Below are 26476 nucleotides of genomic sequence, written 5' to 3' on the forward strand. Positions count from 1 at the left end.
AGTAGAACGTTTTTTCTGGAATTCCAGCAACTCAGAAATGTTATTGTGGTGGGGAGTAGAGGGGGTAGATATCATATTCTACTGCAGTTAAAACTTTTCTAAGTTTTAGGATGTAGCTTGTGTTCCCAGTGTGTGTGTGATGGAAAATGAGCCATTCCTGCAAGGTTGGGCCTGGTTTGTATAGTACTTTAGAGTTTTTAAATAAAAAAAAACATGGGGCAGTAGGAAAGTGGCCTTTCAAAATGATCGTACTTTTTTTGAGTCAGGATCTATCCCTAAAAATGTCTTCAATACATTGCACGCAGGCAATAAAAATGTGCATTATAAATATCATATTGGAGATGAAATTGAAGAAGCGATCTATGAAAAAGACCTAGGAGTTTGACTCAGAAATGTCTTCATCTAGACAATGTGGGGAAGCTGTAAAAAAGGCCAACAAGATGCTCAGATATATTGTGAGAAGTGTTGAATTTAAATCAAGGGAAGCAATGTTAAAACTTTACAATGCATTAGTAAGACCTCACCTAGAATATTGTGTTCAGTTCTGGTCACCTCGTTACAAAAGGATATTGCTGCTCTAGAAAGAGTGCAAAGAAGAGCAACCGGAATTATCCCGGGTTTAAAAGGCATGTCGTATGCAGACAGGCTGAAAGAATTGAATCTATTCAGTCTTGAACAAAGAAGACTATGCAGCGATGTGATTCAAGCATTCAAAATCCTAAAAGGTATAGACAATGTTGACCCAGGGGACTTTTTTGACCTGAAAAAAGAAACAAGGACCAATGGTCACAAATGGAGATTAGATAAAGGGGCATTCAGAACAGAAAATAGGAGGCACTTTTTTACACAGAGAATTGTGAGGGTCTGGAACCAACTCCCCAGTAATGTTGCTGAAGCTGACACCCTGGGATCCTTCAAGAAGCTGCTTGATGAGATTATGGGATCAATAAGCTACTAACAACCAAACGAGCAAGATGGGCTGAATGGGGCCTCCTCTCGTTTGTAAAGTTTCTTATGTTCTTATTAGTTGCAGATCTGGTGTCAAGGATCAAGGGCAAAACAATCATATGTGTTCATTATAGATTAGACATGAAACCCGGAGATTGTGTTTCTTAACTAAGAGTTCTTACTACTCTACAAAATACTTCTATAGTGGCGGGGTATATCTTATGTTTACTAGTTGAGGGGGAACATGCATACTGTATGTGCGTGTATTTTGAACATTCACAATTTGTCATGGGTAACTTTGTTTATGTTTACAAAAATCCTATTTATCAACAAAGGATTATGTGGTTTTGAAAGACACGCCATATAGAATTCATATTGGTCAAATCTACGGAAAAATTGGAAACAAATATTAAGTAAGGCTTCAGTGCATGCGGCTACGTTTTAAACAGTCCTTACATTTTCCTTTTGCAGTAGTTTCCAGCTCTTACCTCCTCTGTGCTTTATCCTTGGACATGGTTATAGTCTTCATGTTCTGTACTGAGCCAATGAAGCTGTGTCCTTGGTGGACAGACTGACTATCACACTTTATTCTCCAAGACGGGGTGCTTTTCTATGATCGGCTCAGTGGGACTCAAGCCCAGCAATACAGTCAAGACTGAAACTGTTCAAAACGGCATCCTACTGTAAGAATATGAATTGAATTGGTTGTGGGGGAAGTGGGTAGTGGGTTCAAGGAATAGCCTTTCCCCTCAGGAGGCCTAGATGTTTGTTGGAAATTTGGGTGAGTCTTACATTTCACTTACCAGTAAGTGCATACATTTTAAGGAAACTGGAAGGGATTTTTTTTTCTCTCTATAGCCTTTTTGCCTTTTCATTCTTTCCTTTATTTTAAACTAGAGAATGGAGACATTTACATACATTCCAATATTAAATTGTATTAACAATCAACCCAAAGCCAGTAACTTTAAAATGAAGCCCTGAAATACCAGGTCAGAGACAGGTAGCTGTAAATGCATTCCTCATTGTAAAACAAAGCCCTGAAATACCAGGTCAGAGACAGGGAATTGTTTTTTTTTTTTAAACTGGTGAATGAAAGGGCTTTTTTTTTTTTTTTTTTTTTGGTGATCACTGATTATTCTTTAATTGTTTAAATGCCCCAAAATGTACCGTTTTATTTGATCATGTTATTTGTCTCCAATTTTAGGGTGGAGAGCACTGTTACTATCAAGGCACAATCCGAGGGGTGCCAGGATCGGTTGTGGCTCTTTCAACATGTCATGGACTCCAGTGAGTTATTATTTATCAGATTTCTGCTCTTTGTTTCCAATTGTTTAGTCAATTTATTCATAATGCAGACTGTTTGTTTTCACATATCCATAATACTTCATTTTTAGTGTATAAGTCATAGTTGTATAGTCAAGCTGCAGAAATTTAAAAAAAAGGCACCCACAAAACAAACAAAAAAATCAGAAATTAACATATATCTAGCATTTTCCTGGCCTGAGCATGTCCTGACATTGTCCTGTGCCAATCCTGTTAGTCCTGTGGCTTCAGTTTCACAAAGTGCTTCTAGGTAGCAGACTACTACCAGTTTATTTCTATAGAATAACATAAATCAAAATAAATCAAAAGAAAGGATAATACTGAGATTTTGATCATTTAAACTAGCTGAGCTGATTTCTACATAACTATACAATTTGCTAAAAGCACTAACACACAACAGTGTACAAAAATATCTGAAGGCTGTTAAATAGTCTAGGCCTGGACTATAGTTAAACACCCTGGAGTGTGATTTTGCACTTAGAAAATGGCCCCCCACCTTACCCTAACCTACCAAAGTGAAATGATTGTCAGGTGAATTAGGCAGTGGTTCTGAAAGTTCTACGCTGTGCTGGTATGGTGACATATTTGCACAGGTTGGAACACTCACTAGCCAATGAGATTGCTCCCTTTGTTCTTGCCATTTTTATAAATTGAAATATTGTTTTGTGGGACAGGTATAAAGTAGTTTTATAGCGGGCAGACTGCGAAGTGATAAAAGTGCTAAGACTGACCCCTGTGGTATAATATTTCAAACACTGCTGCTAACTATACATGAAAACATCAGGTTAAAATCCATTGTCAGGGCTCCCGAGTGGCGCATCCAGTAAAAGCACTCGCTAGAGTGCAGGATGCGCTCTATAGCCTGGACGTCGCCGGTTCGAGTCCAGGCTATTCCACAGTCGACCGCGGACGGGAGCTCCCAGGGGGCGGCTCTCAATTGGCCGAGCGTCGTCCGGGGGGAGGGAGGGTTAGGTCGGCCAGGGTGTCCTCGGCTCACCGCGCACCAGTGACCCCTGTAGTTTGGCCGGGCGCCTGCTGGCTTGCCTGTAAGCTGTGCAGAGCTGCGTTGTCCTCCAACGCTGTAGCTCTGAGGCGGCTGCACGGTGAGTCTGCAGAGTGTAAAGAAGCGGGTGGCTGACAACACACACTTCGGAGGACAGCATGTGTTTATCTTCGCCCCTCCCGAGTCAGCGCAGGGGTGGTAGCGGTGAGCTGAGCCTAAAAATAATTGGGCATTTCAAATTGGGGAGAAAATAATAAAAACTAATTGGCAACGACTAAATTTATAAAAAAGAAAAAAAAGAAAAAAAAAAATCCATTGTCACCAGCTTTGGATAGCAAACCTTTCCCTGTGGAGTACAAAAAGAGAGATTGGAAAAGCCTTGAATATAATTCTTCATAACTCTCATCCAGCTTTTAAGTTTGTCTTTTTACTGTTACCTTTAAATAATAAACACTATTGTTTTTAATTAAGAGTTGCCTAACGTTGAAGATTTCACAGACCCATTTTCCAAATAAATCACCTCATAATTATCTTCAGCTGTAATGTTATAGAAATGATGCTGCTTTTGAAATGGATTCCTTTATCTATTTCCACCCAGTCTGCTCTTTAACATGCCCAGAATTGAATTAGTCTCCAAATAAGCAGCTTTAGAAGAGCTTAACACCCTTATTTACGCCTCCTCTGTGGAGCTGCGGAGCAAATGGTTTGACTGACATTGGGTGTATTTACAGTGAGAAACACGGGATACCAAATTAGACAGCCAATAATATCATAGTCTATGGCTGTATTAGTTGGTGCCCCTATATATTTCATGCAGTGGGGCTCCTAGAAATGTCAAACACACAAAATATGTTTATTTGATGTCCTCGCACATACAAATTGTTTGATTCATATCAAAAGTATTGTTTTTTTGCAGAACAAAACCAAACTGTTTCTGGTACCATAATCTAAGGGTTATGTCCTATCTGATCAAATGGTTTGTAAGCATGAATTAATATAGATCTTAATAAAAAATCTGTATCATTGATATGTCCAGAGAAAAATAATCTGGCACGATAAATTTCAACTGAACACTAGCTGTACTGTAACTTAATTAAGAGAATCATAGAATACAGCAGTAAAAACACTGAGTGGGTCTATTTACATGGTAAAAAGCTAAACTAATGTGACATTGAAACAGTTAATGTTTACAGTACACCACCTGTAATAGAGTTTTATTGAGAGAATCACAGAAGACAACTGGGTACCAGCTGGGTACCAATTCTGATTAATGCAAAAAATTCTGGAAAAAAAACAAAAGTGGAATGCAATCCGCAAACTCAAGGGTTCAACATTGTGTTTCCTCCTACAAACATTACAATGGGGGCGTTTCCATGTGTGGTTATTTACACGTGATGTGGCTATGCGAGTGCATGTTTGGGAGAACAGCTCGAGAGGATCAGGTTTGTGGCCGAAAATAACAGCCACAGAGAGGGATAGGGTAAATCTCATTTACTCGTGAGAATGACGGAAAACACGGGAAATCCACGCCCATTTTCACATGGACACCCACATTTCATGTGAAAACGTCCACTGCTCCCAGTCCAGACAGCCTTGGAAGCATACATGGAAGGTGTCTGGCGTAGATCTCTATAATGTCTCCACTGGTTTTCAGCCACGGTGATCTGCAATAGCTGGGTTGGACAGTTTAATTGTATACCTCCGGGTTAATTATTTTCTTTTTTCTTTAATTAATAAGTCATGTGATAAATTAGTTGAAATATTATTCACTACTAACGATATACCACCCCACCAATGGACATTTGAAAAACTATTTGGGCAAGAGCAGTAAAACACATTATTAAACAACCAGGCACGAGGCATTTACAAATCACAGCTTTATTACATGAGCTTAACACTATACTTTTAAAGTTTCACTCAAACAAGATGTCACCTGACAACCATGGATTTCCAGGTAAGAGTCTCTCCTGTACCTGTTCTCTGTGCATGGAAACCACATTTTCCCGACTACTCTGCAAAAACAGCACGAGAACGCTACACATGGCTAATTTGCATATTGACCTCCTTTCCCCTTAATTTGCATGACGTCGGGTGAAAAGAGTGTCTTCTCAAGTAAAATAAACTGAGCCAATGGAAACCTAATATGTATAGGGTCATTTTTCATTTGGCTCGAGAACAATGTCTCGAGAAAAATTTGAACACACATGGAAACTTCCCCAATGATAGCAGTTAGCATTGCTCAGTTCTAGCTTTCCCACTCAAGCAAGGTGGAACCAGTGATTTGCAGACATCACATGCAATCTGGAAAATAAAAATAATAAGAATTACAAGTTTCATTACATGTTTTATGTTATTGTAAAACATATGAAAAGCAACCAAATTACTGTGTAGAACATTTACAGAGCTTCTTTTAGCAATATTGTTGTTGTTTTTTATGTTCATATGCTCAGAAGCAATGTAGTATGGATTTTAAAAAAAAATTGCCCATTTTTTTGTAAACCTCAAGGTAGAATAAAAATGGTTTCTATCAAAGGATTATTTATAAAAAAAAAGTTCAGCAAGTTTCATGGCTTCCAGCCTGGCTGCTCAAGATGCCTTAGTCCATGCTCTAGCAGGGTATTTTTGTGTAATCAAAGTGAGACTGATTTCATTAATCCCACCTTCAACACCTGTGTGAGTAATCCCTGTTGGCAATATTGTGTTCTAATGGCTAGTTAAGTGCTGCTGTTAACAAGATGCATTGAATCAGGTGTTTTTAAAGATATAGTTGTAATCAAAAGTTTACATACCCCAATGGAAATATATAATTTCTAGAAATTTCTCGAAAACAAAGAATTTTAGGGAAAATATTTTGTAGATGTTTTTGTGGAAGAGGAAAAAGTTACAAGAAATAGATGTCTACAATTATTTCAGCATTTTTTTGCAAAACTAATTCAAAAGTATTCATACCCTTCGATGCTATGGTAGTATTGTCTACAAGGTGCTAGAAATTTCAATATGATAATGCAGAACCTAATTCTAGAAAAGTCTAGAAAATGCTGGATTGTAGGTGAACATTCTTAGAGAGTATAAAGGGTTAGGCATAGGATGATTGCTGTCATTACCAATAAGTCAATATGGGGAAAAAGTAAAGAGCTATCTGAAGACCTTGGGCAGAAAATGATTTGAGTATCCCAATTTCAACTATTGCTTCTATTATCAAGAAGTACAAGACCCATGGTACTGTCACAATGCTCCCTCAGTCTGGAAGAAAGAAGGTTCTTTCACCAAGAACAAGTAGAAGAATTGTGAGGAAGGTTACTAACAGTCCAAGATTGACTGCCAAATATATTTAAAGTAAATTGGCTGCAAGTGGGACCGTGGTTTCCATTTCAACCATAGGTCGAGTATTGCATGGTGATGGTCTCAATGGTCGCAGGCCAAGGAAAAAGCCCCTCTTAGGAAAACGTCACAAGGACAATCACTTAAAGTTTGCAAAACACCATTTGAATGAGGGATATGAGTTCTGGTCAAAGGTTCTGTGGAGTGATGAAACAAAAATCGAGCTATTTGGTCACTCTGATAGTCGTTACGTTTGGAGAAAATATGGTTAGGCGTACAAAGAAAAGAACACCATAGCTACTGTCAAGCATGGAGGTGGTAATATCCTTCAATGGGGCTGTTTTTCCTCTAATGGCACAGGAAATTTAGTTCCAATACATGGTAAAATGGATTCCATAGCATACCAAAAGATATTGGCCAATCATCTGAAACCTTCTGCTACAAACTTGGTTTAAAGCACAACTGGACGTTCCACCACGACAACGATCCAAAGCACACATTAAAATCTACTTCAGAATGGTTAAAGAAGAATAAAATCAAGGTTCTGGAATGGCCTAGTCAAAGTCCTGATTTAAATCCAATTGAGAATCTTTGGTATGAATTGAAGAAGGCTGTGCACAAGTCCTTGGAATTTGAATGAACCGGGACAATTTTGCATTGAGGAATGGTCAAAAATCACTGGTCAAACAATCATGCCAAAAGCTCACTGACAAATATACTAATTGTTTAAAATAGGTTATTATTGCTAAAGGTGCCTCAACTAGCTATTAATGTCATTTTCCTTGTCAGGGTATGAATACTTTTCAATTAGCATTGTTTTGCAAAAAAATTGCTGAAATAAATAATTGTAGACATTTCTATTTCTTGTAACTTTTCCTCATCCACAAAAGCTAAACTTTTGCTACAATTTTTTTTTTCCTATAATTATTTGTTTTCAATAAATTTCTAGAAATTTATAAATTTCCATAAAGGTATGTAAAGTTTTGACTACAAGTGTGTGTGTGTGTGTGTGTGTGTGTGTGTGTGTGTGTATAATATCCTTAAGGAATAGAAAGAAGACAAGTGTTGAATTGACAACAGAACTGGCAGAAGGCACAGGTGTCGTTGTCCATCAAATCAACAGTACGAAGGTCACTGTTGAAATCAGGACTTAAAGGATGTGATGCAGTAAGAATACTTCTGTTAAGAAAGGGGAACAAGACTAAAAGGCTAAACTATGCACAAGAACACAGAAACTGGACTAAGGAACAATGGTTCATAACTACAGCCATTTGAAAAACACAGAATTAGAACAATGTGACTAACCTGCAGTTCAGCCCTAAACCGCAAGATGTCCGTGTAGCCACTCCAGCTAAACTGATCTAAAGAATAATTAAGTAATCAACCCATTAAATTCTAGCGAATTAGAAAATCCCATGTGTTTCTCTGTAAATACATCCAATGTCAATTAAACCATTTGTGTGTGATAATGGGGCATAGGTAGACCTACTGTGTGAGTTTGACATTTTTAAGCCCCACTGCATGAAATATATTGGGGGTACAAAATAATACAGCCATAGACTATGATATTGTCAGCTGTCTAATTGGGTATCCCCTGTGTTACTGTATATACACCCAATGTCAATCGTGTGTGTGTTGTGTGTGTACTGTATATAAAAGACATATCTAAACAAATATGTGTAAACAATAATGTTATATCTAATACATTATGCATTTTAATATAGTTTATATGACTTGTGTTTATTCTAGACATAACAGCACAAGGTACAGAGCCACAACATTAAATTCATTCTCACATTACTCATTAGAAAACTTCTGTGATCATTTACTTTCAAGTTTTGAAATCCAAAAAATATATATTTAAAAAAAATAGGCTGCTTTCAAGTCAGCATAATCGTTTATAGAACAGGTAGGTCGCATAGTTAATACACTAAGCATGAATTTGTCAGACTAATAAGTATATTGTTTTAGCTGCAAGTAATATCATGTAGGCTTGCACAAAAGTGTTACAAGGTACTGTGCCTGTGCACCGCTTCCAGTGTGGGCTGTAGACCTAAACCAGCTCCCCTGTACAAAAGTGCCTACCCCTCACCCGAACATCATAGTTCCGCTTTTGACAGATGCCCGCAGCCTGGAGCTGGTTGCGGGCGAAGTGATGAGCCCTATCCAGGTGGTCCTGCTTGGCGTTCTCTTGTCCGATGGTATCTCCCTGGTCAGCCAAACAACAACTCAGCCGGGGTCCGAAACTCCCGGCCCTGCAGGAGCAGAGCAGGGATACAGCTGGTGGAGTCCTGCACAGCACAGCGGCAAGCCAGCAGGACATCCCAATCCTGCATCGGCAGCTATGATAGCGAGCTGGGCAGAGAAGGTGTGGTTAAACTTCTTCACCAGCCCATCGCTTTGGAGATGTAGCAGGGTGGTGCGGATCTTGTGAAAGCCCAGCCACTGGCACAGCAACGAGAATACCTGTGACTCATACCTTGTGCCCGTCGTCCGTATGCAGCTCCTGTGGCACCCCGAAGTGGCAGAAGAAGCCTTCTAGCAAGGCTTCAGCGACCGTCTCTGCCTCCTGGGTGGGGATAGCGTAAGCTTCTGGCCACTTGGTGAAACAGTCCATTGCCAGCAGGATGTAGCGGTTCCCCCAGTCAGAGAGTGGAAAGGGCCCCAGTATGTCGACCCCCCCCCCCCCCGCCCGCCCTCCCGCCAACAGGAAACTGCTGAAGGGGATCGCGGGACCGGCCTGGGGGCCCCTTCTGTGCCGTGCACTCGTCACGGCCATCTGCAATAGTCCACTACATCCCAGCGGCAGCGCACCCAGTAGAATATCTGCTGGAGGGTCTGGCGACCCCGAAATACCCCGAGACCGGGGTACCATGGTGGGCTTGGAGCACTGCCTTCTTCAGGGTGTCAGACACCACCACCTGGCTACTTCTCGTCACCACCGCTGCAGGACAGTCTTGGATGGCCAGGCTGCTCCATTGCCCCCATTGTCCCTTCGTTGCCGCTGACTGCAGTGTGACCTTGTCCCAGTGCGGACTCTGGTGGTACTGGTTGCAGGTCCTGTGCCTGTGCACTGGGGCTCCCTGTTGATCACACCCTTGTCTGTACAGGAAATGCTGGCACCCTCCAGAAATCCTGTTCATCAGGAATATCCAAAATTTGCTTATTTTGTCAGAGCTGTTTTACCCCAATTACTGGGTGTGCTGGCACTATTTTGAATTGGTCTCACGGGCCCATCGTCAAAATTAGATTTAACACAAATTAGGCAGGAGGAGAGAGCCAGCACTGGAATGATTAACATTAATGAATTTCAGTGTGATTAATGTGCAAGTGAAAGTAAAAGCCGTGGGCTTTTACAACAAGTGGTAAAATGGTGACTGGCAAAGTCAAATGTCACTTAAAAAGAGGACAGATTTTACTATGTAATCTGTTTCCGAACATTTTCTGAACATGCATCAGAAATGGCAGGTTTCGTTTTATTTATTTTTTAAACATAATTTAAGCTGTTTAAAACTATTTTGAATATTGAGGTCATCCCTCACCAATATAACACAGAGCGTCTCTTGACAGTTTCTCCAGCTCTAGGCAGTACATAATTAATTTACTGTTCACCTTCAGAGTCCTTCAACACTAACTCTAGTTATCAGAGCGCCCAAGCTAAAACATTCAGAAGGAAATTGATTGTGCAATGTAATGAAAAAGAATGCAGCGATATTTGTTTCACACAAAGCGTATTCAAATAAAGACATTTATGCACGACTATCACAGAGATCATACTGGCCACAGACAGCTGGTGGTCACTGAATGGTTTGTCATATTGAGAAAGTGCACTTAAGGCACACGTTTGTGAGTAGCAACACACCAGGTTTTGTTCTGAATATGGGAATAAGTGCTGGAGACAAGTCCCAGCTAGTGCGTCCTTCAGTGAAATATGAAGTTGCTTCATATGTCAATTGAAATTGTAACTTGTTAAATGTGTACTGATATTAGGTACAAAACATTTGAAGTTATGCAATTTCATCAGGTGGAGGTGGCATTGATTGAATAATAGAACGTTCTTCCTTTCTCATAACTTGCCTTTTCAATATAGGGTATTGCATGATTTATTTAGGTAAACATCATCTTACTATAACCACAAGTGCATTTTCCTAATGTTCTTTGTTTTCAACAGTGGGATGTTCTTTGATGGAAATCACACCTATATGATCGAGCCAGGTGAAAGCAACGACTCTGCTGTAAGTTTCACTTTGCACTTGCAGTTTAGCGCTTCATTACTATCAACACCCATTGGACCCTTTGCTAAAGTCAATTTGAAGTTTGTTTTTGTGTTTGGAAACACTGGCTAACATCCATAAGTCTGTGAATTGGGTTAATTGCTTGTAGTTCTCAATTAACATTACTGTTACTGCCCCCTACAGTGCACTTCTTACCTGTAGTTTCATTTAAGACAAAACATCAAAACTGCCCTGTATCAACAACATTGAACCTCTATGGACAGGTTCTGGCTAACCAAATCTATTCAGCTGGTTACGGTTTGCAGTTTAAAACAGGTTTTAAAATTGATTAACAAATGCATTTTATGTGTGTGTGTGTGTGTGTGTGTGTGTGTGTGTATACCTATATATATATATATATAGGTATATAAGGGTTAGTACATTTTAAAGGATGGGTTTGGCTTAAGAAATGTGTTATTAGCTTTCACAGAAGACTGTGCTGGTAATGGTTTAAAAAGGTCTGACTCTGCTATTTTTAGAGCAGGTCATGCCCACTCAGCTTATGTATTGAACAATCAATAATGAAATACTATATCGTAGCTTAACATTCGTGCAAAATACTTTAGGTCGAAGTAATGGAGCAAATAATGGCTTTCATATCCATTAGAAGGAAAGTTCTGTAAAGAATATTATCTATTTTACATTATACACATTGACTCTGAAAGATTATGATTTGATTTGAAATGATGATGAATTTCAACTGTAATGGTTCTGTTTACAACATTGTTGACTGTTTGTTCAGTATGTCCTGCTTTCAAAACATATAATATTGGCAGCAGTGGCGTCACTTTGGTATCGGGAGTGGGGGGTGGGGGTGGGGGGGGACGACGACAGTTTCTGTAGCTGGTGCATGCATGAAGATTATTCTATCTGAAATAATAAAATATGTTACAAACCAGTATAACCAAACATTGCATCCCTTCTATGTAATTAAAAGATCTGAAGATATTCCTGCGGCAATCATTCAAAACCATACATTGTTGGCACAATGTTGTTATGAGTGATAACTGTGGCAAATAGCTATATTATTCAGTCGCTTCTGAGTCATGGAATTATGAAGCTCAGATCGGAGCCTGGATCAGATCCCTTAGTACAAACGGCCCCTGCTCAATGTTAGAGCGAGTCTGGCATAATGCAGATTTAATGAGAGCAATGAGAATTGCCCTTGTAATGTATTTCTAGAAACATTGAGGTTTCCCCACAATTGAAATACTTAAGATAAATACAGTTTTGTTATTAAAATAAATTATGCTAGTACTGTATTGGTATAAGAAAAGTGTGTTTAAAAAAAAAAGTATTTTCAGCTTCCATCCACTTAAAATATCCAGATGTAGGTGAACCTCAAACCGCAGTGTATCGACGATAATGTAAATAAAAACCAAGCTCCAGACAATGAGTTTCAAACTTTAAACGTGTTTCTGTTTACAGGTAAGAACTCAACTTTACTATGACGAATACGATAATGTTCGGTATGGTAATTGTTTATTTATTAGTTTAAAAATGTTTTGTAAAATGTGAGTCTTTGGAACATTGATAGAGATGCGAGAGTCTGTGTGATGTATCTAAACATGCAAGTTAATTTAGAATCAGTAATATGTCAGGATTAATTTGGTATAATAATTGTGTAAAAAGTTAGTTAATGTATTCTGTTTATGTATTGATGTCTATTTATTTGCACAAAGTTCATTTTGCTGTTTTAAGTTTACTGTCAATTTAAAATTGAAAAGTTAAACTGTAAATAGATAGAAACCTCAGTGTGATAACATTAGTAAACAACACAAGCTATGGTGAATTACAAACTTTTAACCATTTTCCTGTGTTTTGGATACAGCAACGTAGTGCATCCTCCTCTATCGTTGTCCACCCGTTAACCATTATCCCAACATTATTGTGATCTCAGGCTGTATACAAATTTGTCAGCCGTGGTCTTTAAACTACTAGCCACATATGTTCACTTCTCATTGGTCAGTTTCCCTTGTAAGGTGTGCGCAGCTCCAGAATCGGATCAACATTACAGATCTGATCCAGATCCTCGTAGGAAAACAGCCTGATCCAGGTCCTCGAAGTAAAAACACCACCGCATGATCCGGCTCCTGTGACCACGGATCAGATCCCATTTTCTTCCCATTTTGGATTTAACTGTGTTGATCAAACTACATCCATCTAGTGACAGAGCTAAAAATGTTCTTCAGCACAACGTGAGGTGCAGCTGTCCATTACACAGTTGCACTATATGCTTGCTTGGTCATATGACTTGGTCTGCAGGCTAAGAAAAAGCTAAATATAATGCTTCCAAACTTTCATTTTCTACATATTATAAGCTGGGAAGTCTTGGCTTCAGTATAAACAAATATAAGAATGTTAGATGCTTTAGAATTTCTGTCTTAGGGATTAACATAGAAAGCTTGGTTGCTAACAAGTTGAAAGCAGTATTTACAGCTACTTCAAAGCCTCCACTGGTTTTTGGAATGCTTTCAGTATCAGAGCCTGCCTCTACAGCATCAGAACATTCAGAGCTGTGTGAAGCCGCTCTGCCTCTCCTGTTTTATATTCATAAGCCTGCAGGGTATCCATGATGCCATCCCACTGCACACACATTCTGCAATGATTCTTTAATCACTAGTCATATGAATTGCTTCCAAGGTTATCTAATATTTTACAATCGCATTGACTCCCTTCCTGAATGATAAGCTAGAGAAATAAGAAAAAAAATAAAACAAAGCAAACAGAAATTCTTCTTTTTCTTTTGATGTGTGTCTCTCAGCAGCCTACGTACAGTGTTTACTGAAAGCGGGATGGTTATATTGAGCGAGTCAGCTCAACAAAGTCTGAGCGAATGTCAGTGATTTTACCTTGAAACTGAATGATGGCATTTGCTGTCAATCACACAATAATTATTTTTTATTTTTTTGGATCAGCTGTTTGTAAAAAGAGGCGCTGTGGTTATACAGTGTATAAGTTAAATGCGGCTGTGTGCACGGCTCCTCGAACCTCCATCCGTTCATAGCGTCCGTCTGAATCGTATGCCCAGTGTGAACCAGCCTTTACTGCGCATCACAACACACAGTAAAATGCATACTTTCAGATACAATAAATAGTTAGTATACTGCTATACATGTGTTACTGTGCAAATATTGACAAAATCAAAAGGATATCTGCAAATCTAAATCTTTAAAACAATTATATATATATATATATATATATATATATATATATATATATATATATATATATATATATATATATATACACACACACATGACATTAAAACAGTTAAAAAATAAATAACCACAAAATTAACAAATGTATCTGATTCCATCCAGGTTTACAGTGTTGATATAAATGCATATAAAAATATAATTATGCAGCATCATGTTTTAATATCTTCTAAGGCATAGATTACACATTTCAGAATCATAAGTGTTTATAAGCTTTAGTTTTTAGGATGAACATCCCATGAATCCAAACAAAAATAGTAGCTATATGTTAAATGTCAAGTAAAACTGGTTTAAAATGTTAAAAAGCAGTACAGCTAAATAGAGATAATTACCAGCAATTCAATGGTAAAAAAGCTGGAGGAGCAAGGCAAAATCAACTATCAATGAAACACATCAGTGATTCAACACTAGATAAGAACATATAGTTGGAACAAATAACATGCAATGGTTATTGACACTGAAACATACAACAGTTGGGCAGATATGTCCACAGAATAAAACTACTGGTCTCAGTAACACAAAATCACTGTACATAACTAAGTCTATTGTGATAGAACTGGTCCCAGGATATATGCTGTACAATTCAGGATATTTTTAAATATAAATATGAGTCATTTCTTGTTGCAAGGTACTACTTTTTGAAGTTACATATGGTCTGTTTGGTTAGTCAAAATTATGTTTTTTTTATGGGTTTCTACACATATCAGGCTAGAAACTGCTAGTTGTTGAACAAAGATCTTGGCAGCATGCCAAAGCTTCTGATTTTTGAAGACTATTCTTTTGGGTATACAGACAGATAGAATCCATGTTGTTATTCTTTTTCAGCACTGAAATCACCTTTAGTCCTGTTCCCATTTTTTAAACTGTGACCTAAGGAGTGGCTGAAGGCTGCATTATCTTTAAGGGACTTGTGTGACAACTGGGATGTCTATTTCAATAGTTGACAATCTGGAGGGTGATGAAAAACGAGGAGAAACGTAAGAATGAGCTGGGTAGCTATAGACGCTGGCCAGCGGTGAATAAAGTGGTTGCCAGAATGGCGAAGGCAAAGCCTTGCAAGCACAATACCACAAAAACAAGAGACAGGATGTGAGAAGCATTCCTCCCGCGCTGCCAATTGCCACATAAACAGAAATATCAGGGGAAAACAAAGGGCCAAACTTCTTGCTGAGATCGGCAGTATGAAAAATGACCCAGATTGAAGGTGTTATGCTTAAGGCACCTGCCAGTAGATACAGTAAAGCAGCTATGAGGTGGCACCCTGCACTGTTTACAAGGCACTTGGCAAGATTAAAGTTGGGGACTTCTGGGGCAAAAGCTGTGTTACACATGGCAATAAAACACAACATCAACGCAAAAAGACGGCAATCAAAATGCTGATGGGAAGGGCAAATTGAAGAACTCGTAGATCCAACTGGTCCACTGTAGAATACCACTCCTTGTCGTATACAATGCAGGCAATGCAATGAGTCCTCCTACCGTTCCAAATAGAAATGCAAATACTGTTGCTGCATGTATGTTGCGCCATTCTAGTTGAAATTTTGAAAGAAAGGGAAATGGAAGCTGAGAACACATTAAGTGACCAAGCTTAGTCAAAAGTGAACATTTGTTACTTTATCTAGTAGGCTTTTAAATATGTATTGCTTAATTTACAGAAAGCTGTGAATTTCCAAATTGTACATATTTGGTATTTCTGGAGATACTATTGTTAAAGGCAATTAATTAATGAATGTAATTATATTCTGTGTAATTTATTAATTTTAGAATGACGTACCAGAAGCATATCGCACAGTATCTTAGTCGTCGACTAAGTAGAAGCAATGTGCAAAATTAAATGTTGTACAGTATTATTATTATTATTATTTATTTATTAGCAGATGCCCTTATCCAGGGCGACTTAGTCGTAAACAAAAATACATTTCAAGAATCACAGTACAAGTATTAATACAATTAAGAGCAAGATAAAATACAATTACTTCGGTTCTAGCAAGTACAAGTATATGACAAAATACGATTCAATAACGGAGCAGATAACAGTGTCAGTGATAGTTACATCAGGATATAATTAAATACAAAATACTACAGATTAAATAACACTTGTGACAGATTACAGTACTCTAAAGAACAGGATTAAATGCAGTAAAATAGGGAGCAGATAAGAGCAAGTAAAGCTCATTTAAGGAAGAGTGATAACTGTCCAGAGGGAAAAGGAGTTCTATAGGTGCAGTCTGAAAAGGTGAGCCATGAGGAAGCGCCGGAAGGTGGTCAGGGACTGGGCAGTCCTGACATCTGTAGGAAGGTCATTCCACCACTGCAGGGCGAGGGTGGAGAAGGAGCGGGCTCTGGAGGCAGGGGAGCGTAGAGGAGGTACAGCCAGTCTTCTAGTGCAGGAGGAGCGGAGAGGTCGAGTGGGGGTGTAGGGAGAGATGAGGGTCTGGAGGTAGCTGGTTGCAGTCTGCTCAAGGCATCTGTAGGTGAGTACAAGAGTCTTGAACTGGATGCGAGCGGTAATCGGGAGCCAGCGGAGTTGCATGGGAGAAGCGAGGCAGAGAGAACACCAGGCGAGCAGCGGAGTTCTGGATGAGCTGGAGCAGACAGGTGGCGGACGCAGGGAGGCCAGCCAGGAGGGAGTTGCAGTAGTCTAGGCGGGAGAGTACCAAGCGCTGGATCAGGAGCTGGGTGGTGTAGTTGGTGAGGAAGGGTCGGATTCTTCGTATGTTGCTCAGGAAGAATCGACAAGTGCGTGCCAGAGTGGAGATGTGCTGGGAATAAGAGAGGCAGTGGTCCAGGGTGACTCTGAGGTTCTTAGCTGAGGAGGAGGGAGAGAGTGTTGTAGATTCCAGAGGAATGGAGATAGAGAGATCAGAGGAGGGGGAGGAAGGAAAGAAAAGGAGGTCAGATTTAGAGAGGTTGAGTTTGAGGTGATGCAAGTGCATCCAGGAGGAGATAGCAGACAGACAGGTAGAGATACGGGAGAGAATGGTGGAGTCAGAGGTGGGGAAGGAGAGGAAAATCTGAGCATAATCAGCATAGAAATGGTATGAGAAACCATAGGATGCGATGAGGGGGCCCAGGGAGCGAGTGTAGAGAGAGAATAGTACCAGAATCCATCCCCTACACTACTGCAGTTTGAGTTTCTACCTAAATTGCTTCTTCAACCCCAACAAACTACATTTTAGTACTTGGTAAACGTCACTTACTTTTAAAATATTTAGCGACTGCTGTTTTGGTACAATGTATTAACCTGCATCACATCTTTGATATATTTGTAATTAGTACTATGTACATTGTACAGCAGATACTGTAACCGTCCACAACGTTTTCTTGAGAGGTTGGGAGTGTAAGTAGGTACACCCAAACCCGCATTGCCTAAAAGTAGTAGCATTAGGCAACGTATTTATCCGGAAGTTTAGTATGTAAACAGTAAACCTGAAGGTAAGCTTCCAAATAATCGTATAAAACCAACTCTAAAATAATTGTCGACACCGGTTGTGTTATATAATTAAGGTGACAAAAACGATTCATTTTATTTTAAAATGAAGGCTAGTGTAGTTTTTTCTTCAATACCTCATTCGAGATGAGACATTGCTACCTTGATCTCCATTGTTTTAGCTACTGAATCACATACACTTCGCTCGTCCATGGCGTAGTAAACTGTGAAATACATCCCCCTAGTCAGTGAATAATGACGTTGTGTATTGTTGCAATGTTCCTAAAATATTCCATTCGTAGTAATAAAACTATTGCATTTTTGTTGCTCCCGTCTGAATTTACTCACGATCAGGCTCATCCCAAAACAGCGTCGTTCGTTAATCCTTGAAAACATGTGACGTCAAGCCCGCTCCTTGGGGACCACATTATTCCCTGTTGCTAAGTAACGAGGAGCACTCACGCGAAGAGCTGTATACAATAATTTCCCCGAAGTTACAGTCAGAACTAAACCTGGTGTGAAGTTTACCTAAAATAAACTACAAAGTATAAAAAAAGCAAACAAATGCAAAAAAATGACTAAGCTATTCTACTAGCAATATGTTAGTATGTGTGTATAAACTAAAGCAGAGAGGAGCCAAATTCTTTGGAGAACACAAGCTTTGCAGGTTTTCACATCTTAAAAATACCTGTAGTAATAATAAAACCATGAAATACACCAAAGTAGCTGTATTTCAGAAGTACCACATGTATTTTATCGTACATTTAGGTCATATGCATTTAGTCAGTAGCACTTCTAGCTAATTGAAAACTATATATATCAACAGTTATATTTTGAAAAAAGGAGACTAGGGCCACAGTGAGTGCTTGTGTAATACAAGGTAAGATATTGACTTTATTAGCCGTTCAAAAAGTTTTAAAGCAGAATAAATAAGTAATAATTTAGTAATACTAATTCAAAAGGAAATGCATGTCTTCATTTTATAGTGTCTGTCCCAAGCTACCTTTTAAATGTCTGCCATGCCCAAAACCCGGGTCTCTCCATGTCTTTTTTGTTACAGGAATATTTAAACAACAATTAAGACTATCTGATTTTTTTAGCTGAAATTGCATTTCCTTAGCAAAATCTACTTTCTGCTTATACTGCCTATAAAACTCTATTCAATAGCCTTTCTTTGCTGTTACCCTGACACCCTCCTGTCTTCATATTGTATTTGACTGTCTCTGTATAGCAGATAGTATTTAATGAATCCATGAAGAAACTGTGGTATATAAAACAGTCTGTGTCTGCTGTGTTATAGCTCATCCATTACCCTGTTGGAACAGTGTGATTGCAGATCTGGGGAGCGAGCGAGTAACCACAGAATCCGGTCAAAAGATAGAAGTCATTCAGGGGGCTGTGTGTAATTGGAGTTGGAGTGCAAACAGTTTGGCACGAATCATTATTTAAGAAAGATACGATGTGTAACCCACAATAGATGAGTACAATAGAGGAGACTTTGATGAGGGTCCAGGGAATACTTGGAGGATGAATTCGTAAGTCATATTTTAATGCTGTTATGGATTTGGAATACGTGAATCTGTGCTCCTATACCAGATTTACTCATGTCACCTTCTACATTTCTTCTTATCTACCAGGCCAGGTTGGAAGATCACAGCAGCTTACTGTACTTGCAGTTTGAACTGTTCTAACTGTGGCAAAAGTAAAGATTTTTTTTTCTTCTTTTTAATACTGTAGGTGACTAGTGTGGTCACTTCATTAGGAACTATTGGGAAACAAAGTTGGCATGTCATTGTGCGATGTCATGACGTGTTGTGTGTGGTGATTGCATCATAGACTGTGCTATATATAGTAGCTGTTAATTAGTTGGCTGTAAAAATGTATCACAGTTTTAAAGGGACACAACAGTTGGTGTCTGACTAGTTGGTACCCAGGGATTTAAACTGCAAACTGAAAAGCCACTGTGGACTATTTTAAAAGAATGGCAAACATTGCAAAATACAATTACTACAGTATTTACATGTGATAGGAAGGGAATGGTGACAACTCCTTGTAAAAGTTTATCAATGACTATTCAAAACTCATTTGTAATATGTATAAAAAAAAATCTAAAATAAACTTGTAAAATTCTTTGAATTCCTAATTAGTGTCTTCAATGTATCACTGCATATCATTGTAAATTAAAAACAAAGTGGAAAAAACATACAAATGGGGGGAAAAAACATGTTATGTTTTTGTAGTACTGGAATTGAGTAATCCTTGTATATTTCTAGATTATACTGACCCCTTCTGGTTAAAAAAATGAACATAAGAATCATTACAAGTTCAGTTTGAAGGTTTTTATTGGAGTAAAAAAAAAGATGTTAGTATGTAACCTAAAATACTTACAATAGTAGAGTGATCAAATAAAGTTCTAAAATAATATACATGTTAATTGCCATATAGCTCTGTTTTTACGAATTCCAGAAGTTTGTCTTATTTCACCATCTGGCTTCAACATAAAAATTGAAATATTAAAGACCGTGAATTAGTGAATTCCCCACAAAGTATAGTACAGTTTACTCTCACTGTGGCCTAACCGCAAGTTAACTGAGTTTTTCCATTGATTTTATACTAATATTGTGTTTTATTCTTCAGGATTCTAATTTCCACATGGTTTACAAAACAGCTAGTTTGGACATACCACTGGGTAAGATTTTCAGCAATAATACAAATATGTGATAGTTGTTAATCTTGGCAAATATTTCAGCTTTGGCGGCATAGCCCTACTTTGACAAATTACATTTTCAGAGACGGCCTAGTGAGGGGGTTGTGGGGTTAGCAATACGCATTTTACTTGATTTGATATTTAGCCAGGAGTAGTAACCAAGATACCATTCCTGTTCTTTAAAATTGTTTCATAATCGTTCATTTACCTGTATCTGTGATGCTTTTCTCTAGATATTCAAAGAAATGACACACATCCAACATTTTCTGCTACACCTGTACGCTTAAGGAGAAAAAGACAGGTAAGTGTATCTGGATCATCACCTTTCTTTTTAATATCTCTACTGCACCCCAACTCGCAGTAATATCTTTACCCTGTAAAGATAAACATCATAATTGTTACATTTAATAATACCCAGTCAGTAGGTAACAGTTAAATTAACCGATTGCGTGGTATACCAAGGAGTGTGAACATTGCCTTCTTTCTCTCAAAATGTTAGCGCTTTATTAAGGTATCAAATCAATTCAGTTAAGAGAACACTGATATTGGTGAAATATGTTTTCCTGTTTTGTAATAATGCATTTAAAAAAAACTTCCTGTAAAAAAAATTCTTGGTGATGCATGTTTTTACACAAACAGTATCCAAAATACTGAATATAGAAATCAGTTCTGATAGGTTTGATAGTCTGCTTTTTGAATATTCTAGCTCCAGTGTACATATATGTGTGTGTGTGTATACATACATACATACATACATACATACATACATACATACATACATACATACATACATACATACATTATTTCATAGCCTTTCATTGTCTAGATAGGTATTTTAAGATATTTAACAAAAAAGCATAATATTTAGTAAAGTAAAACAAATAACGTTGTTTGATCATTTTCTCTATTTATTATAATTATAGTTATTATAAATATTCCTACTTTTTTAAATGATTACCTGAAAAACATTAAATGCTAAATTGTAAAATATATATTTTTTTTGTCCAACTTTTAAAGACATTCTATTTTCATCATCAGTGAATTATCAAACAAAATAAAAACATAAGTAAATGTAAGAATAACAAACACCTGAAATGTCCCTTTCTTGTACAGCCGTCTTCAGCAAAAAAAATGTCAATCTTTGATGCTACTGGTGTCTTTTTAGTTGAATACAGCCGTACAGCCGGTTTTCAAAAAGTTAGCTCATTTAGTGAACTACAGTGAATATTTCAGACAAAGGAAAATAAATAAATCCCTTTATAAAGTTGCGGTATAACAGTTTAGCATTTCTTGGGCACAATTCTTGTCCGCTAGTCAGCTGATTAGTGGTTTCTATTCCTGCCCTGCAGGTGTCTCGTATTCCTCGCAATGTTGAAGATGAGAAGAAATATGTCGAGCTAATGATTGTAAATGATCACCTGATGGTAAGTTGAGAATGTATATCTCTGTTACAGTCCCACCAGGGGACAGAGAGCACAGTGTATTTGGGTTTTATTGTAGGATGTGATTCCTCTAAAAATGAAGGTGCCCCCACATTGGTTGGGGGGAGGTAATCACTTGTTAAGTGATTAGGCTATTCTCAAATAAATCTTGTGGTAATGGCATTTCTGAATACACTTGTAAAAGTGTTACTTTGTTTCTCCTACATTTTAAGGTCATTTTCTTTTTAATCTTCCCTGTTTCCTATACTGTTATATGTGCTTGGTGTAATTCTCTATTGTTGTTTCTGCTTTGATCATAATTACCAGGCTTACCAACCAACTAATGTCTTCTTTCAACCATGGAGTCTGCTTCGAAAAAGCAAACCCATTGGCTGAAAATTTTTGCTGGAATAGCTGCTGTAGTAACCATGGTAAATAGCGACCCAAGCAGAAAAAGTAGATGCTTTTAAAACCACTTTTTCTTATATTTTGCAGTTTAAAAAACATCGCCTGTCTCTTGGTCATACTAATAACTACGCCAAATCAGTTGTGAATATGGCTGATATAGTAAGTATAATCAGTTTTTTAAAAGTAACTCTAATATATATATATATATATATATATATATATATATATATATATATATATATATGGCCACGTATAATACTGTCTATTTTTACCTTTAATATGTGAATATTTGTTTACTCATTTTTTTCTCCTTTATTAGATATTCAAAGAACAGCTGAACACAAGGATTGTCTTAGTTGCCATTGTCACCTGGACTGTTGACAATAAGTTCAACATCGATGACAATCCAATTCTAACCTTGCGTGAATTCATGAAGTACAGAAGAGATTTCATCAAAGAAAAGTGTGACTCTGTTCATCTGTTCTCGTAAGTAACTGAGAAAATCTGCACATACAAGGGACTTCACATTGAAAGAGTGTGTAAATAACATAAGTATAGAAATCAACACACTACAAATATAAGGATCCATTTTAGTTGCTTTTAGTATTTCCAAATTCAGCACTATAGAGTGTTTAATAGTTCTGGATTATAAAGTATTGGTATAGTACATGTACAGTACAATTGAGTTTCAACCTGGCCTAACCCTGAATTTAGGCATTTTCCTGTTCCTAAACTATGAGTTTTAGTACGTTGCCATGGTTAAGCATGGGGTTTACAACACTTTACAATATGCATCTGTGTATTGCTATGCTTGCCTGTGTTTTTCCATGCTTTGCTATTGTTATACAGCACTTACCTTTAACCATGGTATACCGCAGTAATTACTGAATGTAGTATTAGTAGTATTTTTATCCTTTGTTATAATAATGATTAAGAATAGACTGTTTATTTGTCTATGTCCATTGCTTTTGCAGTTATTATTAATTGGTACATATGTTATGAGTGTGCAGTTGCCAGAAATTCAACATTAAGGGAAACTGTTGAATAAACCTGCCAAAGCAGCATTATAATTGGAAAAGTGTCAATATTAAACATATGCACAGAATAACACACCCCCTGCTTCCTACTGAAACTATAGATTTCTCCATGAGTGATACAACAGTATGCCTCATTGTATTTACATTTTTTGTTTTTAATATACTGTTGGTGTACTCTCTCTCTCTCTCTCTCTCTCTCTCTCTCTCTCTCTCTCAAATTCAAATTCAAATTCAAATTCAAAAATGCTTTATTGGCATGACGAGAGCGCTCAGGTATTGCCAAAGCTTTTATAATACAAAACAGAAATAATAAAACAGAAATACAATTACAGAACATAACAAACACAAAAAACCATTGTCCCCTTCCCTTTGAACAATATAACTACCTCCCTCCCTCCCTCCCTCCTTCTTTCCACCCTCCCTCCCTCCCTCCTCATCTCTCTCTCTCGCTCTATATATATATATATATATATATATATATATATATATATATATATATATATATATATATATATATGTAATGTGTATCAATGTATTGTATGCATGGTAAAGTATAGCTTACAGCTTGACCACACGAATCCTTTTGTGCATTTATAATGGCACTTAAGTGATTTATGGCAGTGTATGCACAGTTTAATACGTTATACTGCTGCAAAATCATAGCAAATGGTATCTAGGACAGAATGGATAATATATTTAATAAAGCTCTAAATGCATTCATCTTATTTCTTCACTGAAACCACCCGCAGTCTCTATATAGCTTCACAATCATGAAAGTCAAAACAAGCCCAATGTTTTGCGTCTCTTCATGGAATGGTGTTTGTTTTCTCAATAGAGGAAGCCGATTCCATAGCAGTCTGGGTGGGGCTGCGTACCTGGGTGGCGTTTGCTCTTTAACTAAAGGCGGAGGAGTAAATGAGGTACGTAGATTACTGCAAATGACACACATTTTTCTACATTTTGTGTTGAGTACAATCTTATTCTAATCATTTATTTTTTTTGCTTGTTTTAGTTTGAAATGTGCCTGTTAAGATTTTTGATGCCAGAGTCCTTTGGTGCCCAGCTTCATGCTGCTGCCGCTGGAGCGGTGGAGATTGTTCTAATCAGTCTCAGTCACATGTAGGGAACACAGGGAAATGTAGTCCCACAAACAAGGAAAAGGAGTCCATCACAGGAGAATAGTGTTTGCTTAATTATAAGGCGGCCCCAGTATGTCAGTCAGTGTCCTACCACTAAGATGAGAGTGGTACAATTCAGTTGGCAGGTAGATTTGAAAATATAAGTCGTTGGATGAAAAGGATTTGGTTACCATTCAATGGACCAACCATGAATGTAAAATAATACAACATTCAATATGGACACTTCCCCTCCCATTCACTACAGTATCTGTAATAAATGGCTGTTTCTTGTTTTGTTTCAGTATGGAAAAGCAGATGAAATGGCTATTACACTGGCACAGACCTTGGGACAAAACATTGGAATCTTTTCAGACAAGAAAAAAATGATCAATGGTAAGTGTCTGTGGAAGTTCCCGAAATGTTTCCCACATGATTTTTAAATAAAGTCCATGGCATGAATCGCTTGACCGGCTGGTCAAAAATAACAATGGAAACTCCACTGCTGGGCATATTAAGTAATGTACTTTATTTAGGCTCACGACGGGTGATTTGAGTTAGTAATTTTACTTTACACATAGTAAAGTCCCATTAAACACATTTTTCATGGCATATGAGAATGGCAGATAACTAATATTTTGTGTGAATACTATCTTTTAAAATAATCTGGAAGAGATTTTTGTCATTTGTTGCTGGATATTTCATTTATTGAATATGTCACCATTATCCATTTTGTCTTACATTTCACAGGAGAATGCAAGTGTGAAGATACATGGTCTGGCTGCATAATGGAAGACATTGGGTGAGTTGTTAAATCTAATATATCACCATAGTGACAGCTTATGCACATTTGTATGGTCCCTTTTGTCTAAAAATGTATTATAATCTTATTGTTATTATGGAATGATAGCATAAAACTGTTAGGAGTAATGGCTTTACAGTTTATTCAAGAATAAATCTATGCATGTTAAAAAAAACAAAACACGCAGATCTTTTACACATAGGCAGTAAAAAAAAAATATATAATAAAGGCTAATTAATATATATATTAATTAGCCTTTATTATACAGTGCGTTGCAAAAGTATTCAGACCCCTGACCAATTCTCTCATATTACTGAATTACAAATGGTACATTGAAATTTCATTCTGTTTGATATTCTGTTTTAAAACACTGAAACTCAAAATCAATTATTGTAAGGTGACGTTGGTTTTATGTTGGGAAATATTTTTAAGAAAAATAAAAAACTGAAATATCTTGCTTGCATAAGTATTCAACCCCCACACATTAATATTTGGTAGAGCCGCCTTTCGCTGCAGTAACAGCTTTAAGTCTTTTAGGGTAAGTATGTACCAGCTTTGCACATAGTGTCGGAGTGATTTTGGCCCATTCTTCTTGGCAGATTTGCTCCAGGTTGTTCAGGTTGGTTGGACGACGTTTGTGGACCGCTATTTTCAAATAGTGCCACAGATTCTCAATGGGATTGAGATCAGGACTTTGACTGGGCCACTGTAGGACATTCACCTTTTTGTTCTTGAGTCACTCCAATGTTGCTTTGGCCTTGTGCTTGGGATCATTGTCCTGCTGAAAGGTGAATTTCCTCCCAAGCTTCGGTTTTTTAGCGGACTGAAGCAGGTTCTCTTGCAGTATTTCCCTGTATTTTGCTCCATCCATTCTTCCTTCAGTTTTAACAAGATGCCCAGTCCCTGCTGATGAGAAGCATCCCCACAGCACGATGGTGTGTCTTGAGGCATGGGCAGTGTTAGGTTTGCGCCACACATAGCGCTTTGAGTTTTGGCCAAAAAGCTCTGTCTTGGTTTCATCTGACCACAAAACCTTTTCCCACATCGCAGCTGGGTCACTCTCATGCTTTCTGGCAAACTCCAGACGTGCTTTCAGATGGTACTTTTTGAGTAACGGCTTCTTCCTTGCCACCCTCCCATACAGGCCAGCGTTATGCAGAGCTCTTGATCTGGTTGACTGGCGCACCATTACTCCACTCCCAGCCACTGAACTCTGTAGCTCCTTCAAAGTGATTGTTGGCCTCTCTGTGGCTTCTCTCGCAAGTCTCCTTCTTGTTTGAGCTCTGAGTTTTGAGAGACGGCCTTTTCTTGGCATTGCCTGGGTGGTGTGATGCAGCTTCCACTTCCTTATTATCGATCCAACTGTGCTCACTGGGATATCCAAACACTTGGATATTATTTTGTACCCTTTCCCTAATCTATGCATTTGTATTACTTTATCTCAAACTTCTGTAGAATGCTCTTTGGTC

General features: G+C 37.9%; 1 protein-coding gene across 8 annotated transcripts in view; it reads left to right on the plus strand.

Annotated features, from left to right (window-relative positions):
- The window catches only part of LOC117435478 (disintegrin and metalloproteinase domain-containing protein 22-like), a 113416-nt gene that overhangs the window by 32482 nt on the left and 54458 nt on the right, over positions 1 to 26476 (plus strand). For all 8 annotated transcript variants that reach the window (XM_059012583.1, XM_059012582.1, XM_059012578.1 and 5 more), the window contains exons 5-14: positions 2153 to 2235; positions 10767 to 10830; positions 20155 to 20206; positions 20458 to 20525; positions 21574 to 21648; positions 22141 to 22212; positions 22373 to 22539; positions 23926 to 24010; positions 24511 to 24601; positions 24956 to 25007. In XM_059012583.1, coding sequence (XP_058868566.1) covers positions 2153 to 2235; positions 10767 to 10830; positions 20155 to 20206; positions 20458 to 20525; positions 21574 to 21648; positions 22141 to 22212; positions 22373 to 22539; positions 23926 to 24010; positions 24511 to 24601; positions 24956 to 25007 — 809 coding nt within the window. The remainder of the gene's footprint in view (positions 1 to 2152; positions 2236 to 10766; positions 10831 to 20154; positions 20207 to 20457; positions 20526 to 21573; positions 21649 to 22140; positions 22213 to 22372; positions 22540 to 23925; positions 24011 to 24510; positions 24602 to 24955; positions 25008 to 26476) is intronic.

The sequence above is a fragment of the Acipenser ruthenus genome, chromosome 3 (assembly GCF_902713425.1).
Source record: "Acipenser ruthenus chromosome 3, fAciRut3.2 maternal haplotype, whole genome shotgun sequence".
Classification (NCBI taxonomy): domain Eukaryota; kingdom Metazoa; phylum Chordata; class Actinopteri; order Acipenseriformes; family Acipenseridae; genus Acipenser; species Acipenser ruthenus.